The sequence below is a fragment of the Paramisgurnus dabryanus genome, chromosome 6, assembly GCF_030506205.2.
Source record: "Paramisgurnus dabryanus chromosome 6, PD_genome_1.1, whole genome shotgun sequence".
NCBI lineage: Eukaryota > Metazoa > Chordata > Actinopteri > Cypriniformes > Cobitidae > Paramisgurnus > Paramisgurnus dabryanus.
In genome coordinates this window covers 16,373,518-16,386,074 of record NC_133342.1, presented here as the reverse complement: position 1 = coordinate 16,386,074, position 12,557 = coordinate 16,373,518, and the positions used below count along the sequence as shown (strand labels likewise).

At 36.0% G+C, this 12,557-nt stretch overlaps 1 protein-coding gene across 4 annotated transcripts in view; it reads left to right on the top strand.

Moving 5' to 3' along the window:
• dpp6b (dipeptidyl-peptidase 6b) overlaps positions 1-12,557 on the top strand; it is a 155,277-nt gene that overhangs the window by 102,543 nt on the left and 40,177 nt on the right. For all 4 annotated transcript variants that reach the window (XM_065268151.2, XM_065268158.2, XM_065268147.2 and 1 more), the window contains one exon: positions 8,447-8,561. In XM_065268151.2, coding sequence (XP_065124223.1) covers positions 8,447-8,561 — 115 coding nt within the window. The remainder of the gene's footprint in view (positions 1-8,446; positions 8,562-12,557) is intronic.

Genomic DNA, 12,557 nt, shown 5'->3' with positions numbered 1-12,557 from the left:
CCACGACACTGGCTGCGTCCAAAAACTCAAGGCAGTGACTTGTTGCCCCGCTGCCTCATGAGGCAATGACTTCGGAGGCATGAAGGCAGCGTGTTTGAAATATAAACAGATGGCCTTTGTGATAACTTATCACATATTTGAAAACTACAATACTAATTTCTCGCTAGAAATACAATTAAAGTGTGTAAAAAGTGAAAATATACCTTTATTTACACTAAATTTGTGCTCCAGTCGCTTCCTTGGCCGCCATTTTATTTTTTCGAACTCGACCACTGTTGTCATGTGGTTTTCACGTCAGTAAAGGTGGTGACAAAGGGTCACATGGATATTAACGTCATTGACAGGAGACTGCACTGCCCCGTGTCAATGTTTTGAATGGCAATTTTCTCACGATTTACAAGTAGTTGAAAACATTACAGATATTGATAGTAATCAGCTGGACAAAATATATAACACTGCACTGTAAAAAAATTCAGTAGAAATTGCAGCTGGGTTGCCGGTAATGTACCGTAGATTTACATTTATGTTATTTACTGGCAAGAGTTTGTTCAAAGTTAAATGAACAATAAACATTTACAAGTCTTTGTCTTTACAGAGTAAAACTAAAAAAGACAATATCAAGCAAAACATTCTGGAAAACAAAATCTGAGGCAAAAACAGAAAAAGCTTGATGATGAATTCTGGTTCCCAGAATGCTTTGCATGAGGCTGTTATTGTATAGTTTAATTCTGTAAAGATAAAGACTTGTTAATATTTAAAATTTATTTTACTTTGAACAAACTCTTGCTAGTAAATAACATAAACGTAAATCTACGGTAAATTTCCGGCAACCCAGCTGCAATAACATTGTAATTTCTACGGATTTTTTTTACAGTGTGGCCTAGTGGTTTTTGGACATTTTACTGCAAATATCTTACAAATTGCACCTTTAATGTTATAATACGTTAATAAGACAGACAGACATGCGTAAGTACTGTAGACGGATAGATAACAAGAAATTTCAGTATTCATTGCTGTTAAAATTGAACAATTGAAATTCTCATACAGCCATTATTTAATGCCGAAAAAAGTATGTCTTCAATCATTTTGCTTTTGAAATGGCTGCAATTGTTGCTAAGAGAAGAGGCATCACATCAGAGAGCGGCTGATACAACCCGCAGATATTTTCACTCCCTAAATTGCGCTAAATTGCCCCATTAAAGGATGAAACCGTCCAGCATAGATTTATTTATAACCCAACTGTTGGGTTTGTCCATATTTTAGTCAGCCATGAGTTAAAACAATCTAACATTTTAGAGTATACTTTTCAATCTCAAAGTTGAGACATTTAAAACTAACTTGGCAGAACATTTTGCACTCTAAATTGCATCAAAACTGTAAACTGAAAAAGCTTTTTAATTTCATGATCAATATGAATAGCAATGACTTCAGACAGACAATTACTTTACGTTTCACTATCCCAGAGTGATAGATAGTCCCAACTTAAGCTGTTGCTCTTTAAAGGAATAGTTCACCAAAAAATTTAATTCTGTTATCATTCACTAACCCTCACAAACCAATCAGAGAACCCACTGACTTCCATGATAGGAATATAGAATATATGGAAGTCAATGGGTCCTCTGATCAGTTTGGTTACAAACATTTCTCAAAATATCTTGCTTTGTGTTCATCAAAACAAAGACATTTATATAGGCTTGTAACAACATGAGCGTCAGTAAATGACAGAATTTTTATTTTTGGGGTAAACTATCCTTTTAAATCTGGTTGAGATGCCACAGAGATCCAGTGTATGCACTATTTGGGTAGCTTACTTCTGGTTGCTTATCCGCATTAAGATTAAATACAAAGTATTTTAAAATTAAAAAAATGACACATTACCTTTAACTCATTTAACCTGAAATAGTTAATTCCACGTATCATCCTCCCTGTTTCTTCCAATCTTTATTGGTGTTGTTGCAGTGGTATTTGTGCGTGTTTGTCACTGTATATTAATAAATGCATGTACAGCAGGTTCTCTATTGGAAACAATGACGCCTATGCAGCCCATCTGTCAAATGACTGCGAGACAAAGATATTTATTCACTCCATGGCTCACTTCAATGTTTTGTACAGGGACAATAGATTTCAATTAGGCTCTTTGAAGCCATTGAGCGCTTTGTTTTGATAGTGAGAAATGAGGAAATTTAAAGTTGGGCAGATACAAACAACTTGTTGATAGATAGTAAGGTTGCAACGCTTTTTTACATTTATATCAAGCACCGAACAGAATATAAAGACTGACTAAACTTTACAGGGAATGCTGAAGCTATAATTTTATCATGTTTAACTTTAATAAAAATCATACTTTTCTAATAGTTTCATGAACACTGGAAATTTTGTACACTAATGTTTACAAAAAATAAAATGGTTTCTAGAATGGTTCAGTTTTGATAAACTGAAGATGAAGGTGTCCATAATTAATGTTGTAATACGTTACAGTAAATGAGACAGACAGACATGCGTACAGAAGACGGAAAGAAAACAAGAAATTTCAGTATTTATTGCTGTTAAAATTGAACAATTGAAATTCTCATACAGTACCAGACTGTTTTCCAGCTCCCGCAGATGCCACAATCTTCTTTGTTCTCATGTGTTAAGTCAAAGCACACAAGCTTGTTCATTTTATTTATCACAGGTAGCGTTCTTATCTCAAACCAGCTCAACATGAAGCTCTTGCTTTAGTGTTGAGAATATTGGATCCTGAAATTAAAGATGACTAGCCCGATTTGCCTTGACATTGCATCTTTTGTTTATTTCAAACAAACATCTGACTTTGAGATTGAAAAGCGTCGCACACAGAGGAAAAGGCTGGCTTGGTTTTGTCTGTTTGATCACACTCAAGGCTCTTTCTGAGAAACATTTATTACATTTGCTTGCTGTACAGTATGTATGTGCTGTGTGGTGCAAAAATGCTTTTGTTCAAGCTTTAAGCACTTTTATGCAAAGAAACGATTGAATTGTGATCAAAAGTTAACTGTAAGCGAATGTGCTATCTCTGATTTGTTTTAATAGACTTTATTAAGATTTGTCCATTGCAAACACTGCCTCAATGTTAGCTGTTTGATATGTAGACACATATCAAAGAAATCTATTAGTCTATAAAGTCTCTATGATATTAGAAAAGGCATGAATCAGATGTATATCAGACGTTCTTATCAACTAACACAGTGATCTGCTGTAAAAAAAAAAAACATTGCAAACTAGTATCAGGAAATGTAGATATTACATTCATTAAACCGTTCATTACACTGTATAATTTTTAATATGAATTATTTTTTTAAGCCAAGACCACAAAGTATTTGCTCATATAAACTGGCTTTAAAAACGAAGCTAAAAAAAGTGTGACATTCAGCCCAAGTCTCTCCTGTTTTTGAATTTCGGTAGTCAGATCTTTCAGAGAGATCCGAATGCAGTTCAGTTTGCCATCTCTTGCACAGAGGTAATGGAGACAATCAACCTTTTTCTTTACAGCGATATTTCATCAGGCCGATGTGGCCTTGCTGGAAGAACAATGCTGTGTACTATAAACCAGTCAATTTTGAGAAAAAACATATTTTGCTTTTATAGGGACATTTCAGGAGTGAATGTCGGATATTCATTCCATTCATTTGCTTTGTGGTCTGGGAAGCTCGGTCAGAAAATGATTTCAATTACAGTTGGTTACCGTAACGCTCTCTTACTCTGGCATCTTTCAGGGAACATAAAGCAAGCATCTTTTTTAAAATGTTTGTGTTGGTGGGTGGAAATATAAGAAATCATTTTTTGATAAAATGTACACTCTTAATTTATTACTTAAAGTCCCTTTAAATAAGTCTTTAAACTCTGTGGCCATGTTTGCAAAGACCTATGTACTTGAATTAGGGAACATGGATATCTCTTAAATCATTTGTTAAAATTACAACATAAAATGTGGTTTTGCATTATGATACAATATTAGCATGATTTTTTGCTATGGCATTTAAGATCGGTTGGACCCAGAAGCAGTGCATGACGTAAGACTGAACAAGCAGATTGAGCTTTACATTTTCCCCTATACGTTAGTAACAGAATTGTTATATCTATTATTTTTGTTAACACTTAATAAAATTAGCCAAAAGGTTCAATAACCTTGGTTGCAGTGATGTGCAGTTCAGCTTATACTGTAGCCATTGGTTACATTGCTTGATTTTAGCAACTGTGCTTTCTTGTAAATGTATTTTTGTATTAATATTTTAAACCATTGAAAATGATGACCCCATTAAGGAATGATTTTGAGTTTGGTAAAAAATATCACTAATGCTTTTAGAAAAACTAAATCTATGATGAAATGGGGTTGTTGCCATTTTGCACTAAAGAGGCACTTGACCTTTACTTGGACACAGATAGATTTCTGTTTTTAGAATAACATGGTTTGTTGACTAACCAGTATTGGTCACACTGTTTGTGACTTGTTTTATGAGTGCTACTGCATTATTTTCATCTGTTTTTTGATAAGTTGTTTTTTAGCTGTGACTTTGCAAATGAAAAAAATTAACAAAAGGGGTCAATTACATTCTAGTTTTGTGAATTATGGATAATTTAAACAAATTACGGGTGCTTTATGATGTGCTCCTTATGGAACAATTGACGATGGGCCGTTGAATTATTAAAAAATAATGCACACCCAGGGTGGTAATGCAGCCATGACGCGAATCGGAGTGTGCATTATTTTCAAATGATTCAATCAGATGCGGACACTACTTGAATATTTTAAGTAAATTTTCCAAGCATCTGTGCTTTATCAGAGTGTTTGTCTTGGGAAAAAAATTACTTTACTTTACTAAAAAATGTTCACTACATTCTAAAGCATAGAATCATACTGTGTATTCCTTTTATATTGCATATTAAAATTGATTTAATACATAATTACATTAAAATTGTGTACTTTTACTTTTCTTGAGTAAAAGTACAAAAGTACTTTTTACTTAAGTAAAAGAAAAAAACCTAGATGTTAAATGTACTTAAATTTTAAATAAAAAACTTGAAATTATGAAATGTAGTGAAGTAAAAATTATGATAATATGCTTTGGAATGTATGTTTTCCTAAGAAAAAAACTGATAAAATATGAATACTTAAAAATTTACTTTTATGTAGAAAGTAAAAATTAGAGATGCACCGAAAGGATTTTTTTTTGGGCCGATACCGATTTAAACAGACAATTTCGGGCCGATGCCGATACCGATATTAAACACTTGTATACAATACTATACAGTTGGTCTATAAGCTAGTTTATTTCTGCATCAAATTATTTTTACTGAACATGGATTGGATCTAATTAACATTTAACTGACCAACATAATAAGAGAGGCACAAATTAAGCTAAAACAAATATAATAAGACAGCATGACAACCTTCAAAGGTGGTTTTTGCAATTCAGTATTTATTTTATTAACAACATTAACTCGTTTTTTACATATAATGGATTTCTTTATGCAGTTAATTAATAAACAATCGGTATCGGCCTTTCTCGTGCTATTGCCGATATACCGATGGTTTCAAATTCATCAAAAATCGGCCGATAAATATCGGCGGCCGATACATCGGTGCATCACTAGTAAAAATACTTAAGTACTGTAGTGTACAGTACAGTCTGAATTCAATTAACCAAAGTCAATTATTTTGGTTATACCATGGTTACCACACAAATGACACTGTTCAAATTTTAAGACATTTGACAGTTTTTGTCTTTAAAATGCTAATTCCAAAACAATTTTACAGCGAGAGAGAGAGAGAGAGAGAGAGAGAGAGAGAGAGAGAGAGAGAGAGAGAGAGAGAGAAATATCAAGTAAGCAAGAGAGAGAACGAGGGAGACCTCATGCGAGATGGAGGAATAAAGAGAGACTGTAGCACTACTCCCCCACACATGTTGCTTTTGATGTAAAGTGTTTGCACTTGTGTTTGCAATAATGGGAACAATTGGAACAAGTTGGCCTATCAATATTTATATATAATTGTTCTTCAGTATTTATGTTTATTATAATTTGTTAGTTTTCAATTATCAGGAATGAAGCAAAAATCAAACTGAACAAGCAGGCAATAAGTGTTTATTTGCTGTATTAATTTGTAATATTCTTTTTAATAATTGCATTTATTCTTTTCATTTCTTTTCCTACCACAAAGATTTATGCTTTATTTGTTAAAATTAAGTAAATCTATTATTTTAGTTAAACATGGATTGGTGATATGGAACTGTAATGCAGTCAACAGACCAGGAACTACTTCATAGGTGTGCGTTTACTAAAAAAAATAATGCTTACCCATACAATGTTTCTAAGCCAATCAGAATGAAGCATTATTTACAGAAACACAACATCACTGTCATAAAAGAACCGATGTTTATTAACTCTTTCCCCGCCATTGACGAGATATCTCGTCAATTAAGAGAAAACGCTTCCCCGCCAATGACGAGATTTTCCGTCTTTCCGCAATACCGCTATTATCCACCAGGTGGCGCCCTTCCGCAACTTTTTAAAACCGGAAGTATTGCCCTATGGCAAGCTGCTGCATGTCCGTGTCTGTTTTAAAGATCGCTCTGAATGGGATCTCTATGAAAAATCCGTCATAAAAATGGAATTATCTCTGCTTTTTGCTCAAAATATGGTGTTTTTGCAAAAACCTACCCATATTCAAAAGCTGATTGCAAAAGAACCACTAAAGGTAGGATGAAACGGTTTTTTTTTTTTTGAAAGCAGAGGGTCTGTTCTTTCATTTGGTATATTGTATGTTTATATATTTAAAGAAGAACATTTTCTGGAAGGCATTAAACTTTGGTGAAAATCATGAAAAACGCTGGCGCTGGCAACTTTTTTTAAAAATGCTGGCGGTGAAAGAGTTAAGTAGTTTATTTATTATTTATTTATTTTACATATATAGTTTTATTCTATATATATTTATATTTATTATTATTATTATTCTTATTCTTATTAAATAGGATAAAAAATCCTCCACTATGTAATATGTTTTATTAGTAACCTGTTGGCTGCTTATTGTTAACGGCTTAATGGCTTCAAACACGACTCATCCAATCAGAATCCAGAACTGCATTTACATTTATTCATTTAGCACACTTCTATCCAAGCGACTTACAAATGCGGGAACGTTTAACATTTTGTCCCAACATAATCCCCTTTATAAACATAAGCTGCTGTGGATTGCACTCCCCTTCACTCTGGTTTCCAGACAAATCCATTTCTTGCAAACAAACGATAATTTTCTTCTCTCCTCCCTGATTTGTTCTTGTCAGCTCAGTCTCTGGCTCATTCCACTATTAACAGAGATCAGCACAGTTCAAAACTCCCCTGTGGTCTCAACCCAGACAGAAAGCTGACCTGAGCAATCACATTCTTACAACCTCCATGGTGATTGCTCTCCGTCTTACAGACCACCAGCACCCTTATGATCATCCTGCAATCATCCTAATATACTGCATGGTATTACTGAACAAATTTACAAATGGTCATAGTCATAAAAAAGGCTTGTTTTTGAGAATATACGCCTGATCTCTCTGGAATTTGCAGCTATTTTACGAGGTGGCTAATTTGCATAAATTCATACTTAAATCTTTTTTGAAAAAGCAAAAATGAAGCCTCTAAAACTGCTGTTCCTGGGGGTGAAAGCGGATCATACTTAAACGTATGAATAAGATCTCTTTACGAATGAACCATGAGATTGTGTTGAAACATCATTAAAGGCGGGGTGCATGATCTCTGAAAGCCAATGTTGACATTTGAAATCACCTAAACAAACACGCCCCTACCCCAATAGAATCTAGACCTTGTTTTGATAGACCGCCCCACACATACGCAACCCAGACAACGATTTCGGTTAGTAAACACACCCCATACTGCTGGCTACAAGTGTGTTTTGGTACTCGGGCCGTGTTTTTAAAAATCATACACCCCACCTTTAATATTCTGTTTATTCAATGTGTTTGATTGATGTGTTTTAATTTTACAGTTGGTGTAACAACTACATTAACAAATGTCTCATAATTGCTACTGCTTGAGCAATCCAGACATGACAAAAAAACAAATTCAAAACAATGAGACTGAACCTTTCAGCCTTCCATTAGTTTTTAAAGCACACTATGCATATACACACCTTTACAATATGGTTTCTGAATATGCTGCAGAAAAATCAGCCAGTTTATTCAACTGCATCTTAAACAAGTAAAAAGTGTCGAGTCAGCCTTTAGTTATTACAGTCCCAAATCCCTGACAGCATACAGTAGAAGAAATCGACTCGGTACGTCAAAACAGATCTGTCCCCTAGGGCCTTTGCATCAGAATTTGATTTTCTTATTCTGTTTTCAATTTTATTTTTGGACATTTTCTCTTCTTAAACAGACTGTTAAAAGCAATTAAAATTGTGTGTGTTTGTGATTGACAGGAGCTGGTTGGCAGCAGTCCTCCACAGAGAAACTGGAAAGGAATTGCCATAGCACTGCTGGTTATTCTGGTCATCTGCTCTCTGATCGTCACATCTGTTATCCTGCTGACACCAAGCAAGTGTCTTCACACCTCTCTTACATACAATAATCAATACACCATTAATCCATACTGCCCTACAAAGGCTAAGTGCAGTAACTACGCAAACACTGAAACTGAGAAAAATGCCATCGCGTGATGACTTTTCTGTCGCTACTGCTGCTTCCTGAGTGGACATTTATAATCTTTAGATATTTTATTTTGGTCCGCTGGCTAAACTGAACGCGCGCCTTCAAACCTATGCGGCCACGCACGTGCACAACTTTAAGGGGACATGTAATGTTTTTTACATATATTTTAAGTTTTTAACCAAAAAATAGCTTGTCGTTAAACATCATTTGGCAGACCCCCTGCAGTTCCGTCACGGACCTCCGGTTGAAGACCCATGATATAGAGCAGTGTTTCTCAACCCTGGTCCTCAAGGACCCCCTTCCAGAATGTTTTAGATGTCTCCTTAATTAACACACCTGATTTAAATTACTAGCTTGATAGGGAGACATTCTGGAAGGATGCTGATGAGTTGGTTCAGGTGTTTTAAATAAGGAGACATCTAAAACTTTCTGGAAGGGGGTCCTTGAAGACCAGGGTTGAGAAACACTGATATAGAGGGTAAGCATTGACGACACTTTTCCACGTGACCATGCCGGAGCTCGCCCTGTTGAGTGGCAATACATTCAACAAAATGTCTGGTTTTCATAGCGGCTGCTGCGAAAAATGCCAGTAAAACTGACTATTATCAGCTTAAATTGAATTTAGTTGGCCTTAACAGTGACCCTGACAACTTGCCAAACAACCTGTAGTCTGTGGACATTGGCATATGGCCAGACATTGCTTTACCTGACATAAATGTTTGTCTTGCCTAACACCATTACACCATCTCACCTTTGTAGAAGACAAGGCTCATCATAATGGATGTTTTTAATGAAAGCTTACTGACAAAACTTTGCAATTACACAGAATTTGTGTATTTTTATAGGATTTTTTATCCCAAAATTTTATATACCTGACATATGGCTACTGCTACTGATGTACTTCTCCTTTGAGTGGCAAAACATTTAACAAAATGGCTGGCTGTTCTAGCGGCGGCCACAAAACTGACAATTATCAGCAAAAATTTTATTTAGTTGCACTTAATAGTGACCCTAGAAACTTGTCAACCCACCTGTGGTCAGTGGACGTTGGCATGGATGATCCATTTACTTCTCCTTTTGGTGTTTCTTGGCAGTTTGTTAAACTGATAGCTCAGAATTCTTGTTTAATCCGTCTATCGCACAACAGCTTTTTCCAAGTTAGACGCATTTTCGCCGTGTTTTCACTGATTTCACACTGTACACAAATTCTGCCGCTCTGTCTTGTGCCACTCATTCTCAGAGAAGATAGACAAGATGGTATAAAATAATAATTTGACGAAAACCCAATTTTGACCAAAAAGTGACATTAGACAATTTTGTAATTTTCTGAAAAGCTCTCAACAATACAGCGCCACATCCGACGGGTTTTCCCAGAATGCATCACATTTTGTGAATAGCTGTTTCTGTTCTGAAAAACATCATTTTTCTTTGTTTAGATATGTCAGTCAAAAGTAAGAGATTGTAATCATATTTAATTGTGTGTGTTGATTCTGATTCTTTAAAAGTTCTAGGGTGGAAACGTAAAAAGGTAAAAGCAGAATGAAAAATAGGATTTCCAGTCTTCAAAGCTATTTGAGTTTTTAATTAAAAATTCCTTGTTCGATCATAGTTATTTTTCTGGGTAATATGTATAGTACAAATATAATATGACTGTACCTTATCAAGGGTAAAGTAGGCCACCATGTTTCCCCAGAGTTTGGTTGGATTTTTTTTTTTACAAACACTAGTGATGAAATATCTACGCATACAGATCAATTGTTGGAAAGCCTATATAAGGAATAGCCTCAAGAAATAAATGAACTCATTTTTAACCATCAGCCTAATTAAGGGTGATGTGTTATCCTGGTGGAGCTTAAAGAATATCAGTAGCCCACAAAACCGAATGCAAAAGATTAGATCTGAAAAGTCCAACCAACAAAATTAAAGTCTGTATAGCTCTCTGATAAATAGCTTTGCTTTGCTGCAAAATAACGTTACGTTCTACGATGTCTGAGATGGAGAAGTGAAAAATCACTTTAAACCAAGTTTGGAGTCCTCACTCCAACTCCTTAATCTCAGTGTTAAACTTTTTCTAAATGGAACCGTTATAGCGAGACAAACTTTGTGGGAGATCACAGAAAAACCCTCTGATTAGATCAATGTGTGTGGATCAATAGAACTGTAAATAGAAAGAGACACGCTGGGGAAACCTGGTCTCACCCTCTGCCTCGCATCAGCTCTAGTAATTGCCACTGGCCCTGTGCACTGGTGAGGGAGTTGTTTGCTGAAAGCGAATCTCACAGGACAAGAAGCCAGACATGATGCTGGGAGCTATGCCCACATTTGAAACTCTGCTGTTGTTTTGCCCTGTTTGTGGCAGTCTCATTTGTCCTGCAAGAAACAGTCTTTCAAGACAAATTCCTCAGTTAGTCTTAAATTTAATAATGACACGACTAAAAAAGAACCTGAAGACCAATGTCTCAAACTCACAGACTTTATTTGTAAGAAGAAATATTATACAAACAAAAATAGAAGATTTTTTTTACTTTTAGACTGATTCCTATCATCTTTTGATTGTTTGATTGTTGTTGTTGGATAAAGACAAATGGTTGTCCCACAAATTGGGGATAAACCATAGACCTTTCTCACAACTTCCGTATTTATGACCGGAAATACGCAATCGTCGAGGAAATCTACTTCCTCCGCAGTCAAGGCAACGTAAAAAGCCGTATCTGTTCCATCAATTCCCTGTTGATGGTGAAGTTAGACAGAAGTGGATTCAGGCTATCCGGCGAGACTTATAATGTGTTGTTTTAGTTAACAGTTCAGTAACAGTTAGACTCGCTCTCTACTTACCTAGAAATTTATGGACAAATTCTTCATGGAAAAAGTTTTCCTCCATTAGTCGTGTCACATCACCAAATGTAATATTTTGCAAATCCGTTAACGAAGTTGTGTAGACTCTTTGATCCATTTTAAACTTGCCCGGGTTTATGTTTTTCTAGTGTGTTGACGCTTGACAGGAACTCCACTTACACGACGATTACGTATTTCCGGTTACTGTGAGAAAGGTCTATTAGGGGCAGTTCATATTTCATATTTCGGGTCTAAAGCCCGATTTATAGTCGTGCGTAGGATCTACGCCGTAGCTACAGCGTAGGTTATCCGTAGCCTGTGCGTAGCTCTGCGTAGCCTGACACACACCTCACAAAAATTGTAACACAGTTTTACGCGGACCGCAAGCGCTGTGATTGGTCCACCAGAACCCCTCCCATCAGGTAAAAAAAACGGCGTCATAGGTATTTCCGTTTGTGACGGTGAAAACATAGATGAGCCAAGTTGAGGAGTGATTTAACTCAAACTGTATCAAAAGTCGCTGTTTATTTACTTCCATCATTGCTGGTCTTCTCAAATTATACACAACAAGCTGCTGTTTCTTCTTCGTTTGTGGGTTAACTTGCTAAGCTTCTTCTTCTTTGACGTTTGCGCTGCTACTGTGGTTACACGCGTGGTTACTGCCTACCAGCGGTCTGCGCATGTGTTTGCATGTCGACGCGGACGACGATGCAAAAGTATAAATGAAAACCGACGCGGAACCTATGCCGTAGGACCTACGCACGACTATAACGGGCCCTTAAATCCGTGCGGAAAATGTGACCCTCTGTTGGTTCTTGTCACATGACCTGCGGTGCGATAGCGGTATTCTAAAAAGTTAAAATTTTTCAACTCGATGCAGTGCGGACGCCCCTGGAAAAAACGAGCAAATCGCGACCGCTTTGCTTCCATTATGAGCGCACATACCGCGCACCTACATTTGAAATAATGAACTTGAACATGCAAAAAAGACGCGAAATGTAAATTGTCCCTTAAAGGAAAACACCACAGTTTTGCAATATTTTCTTA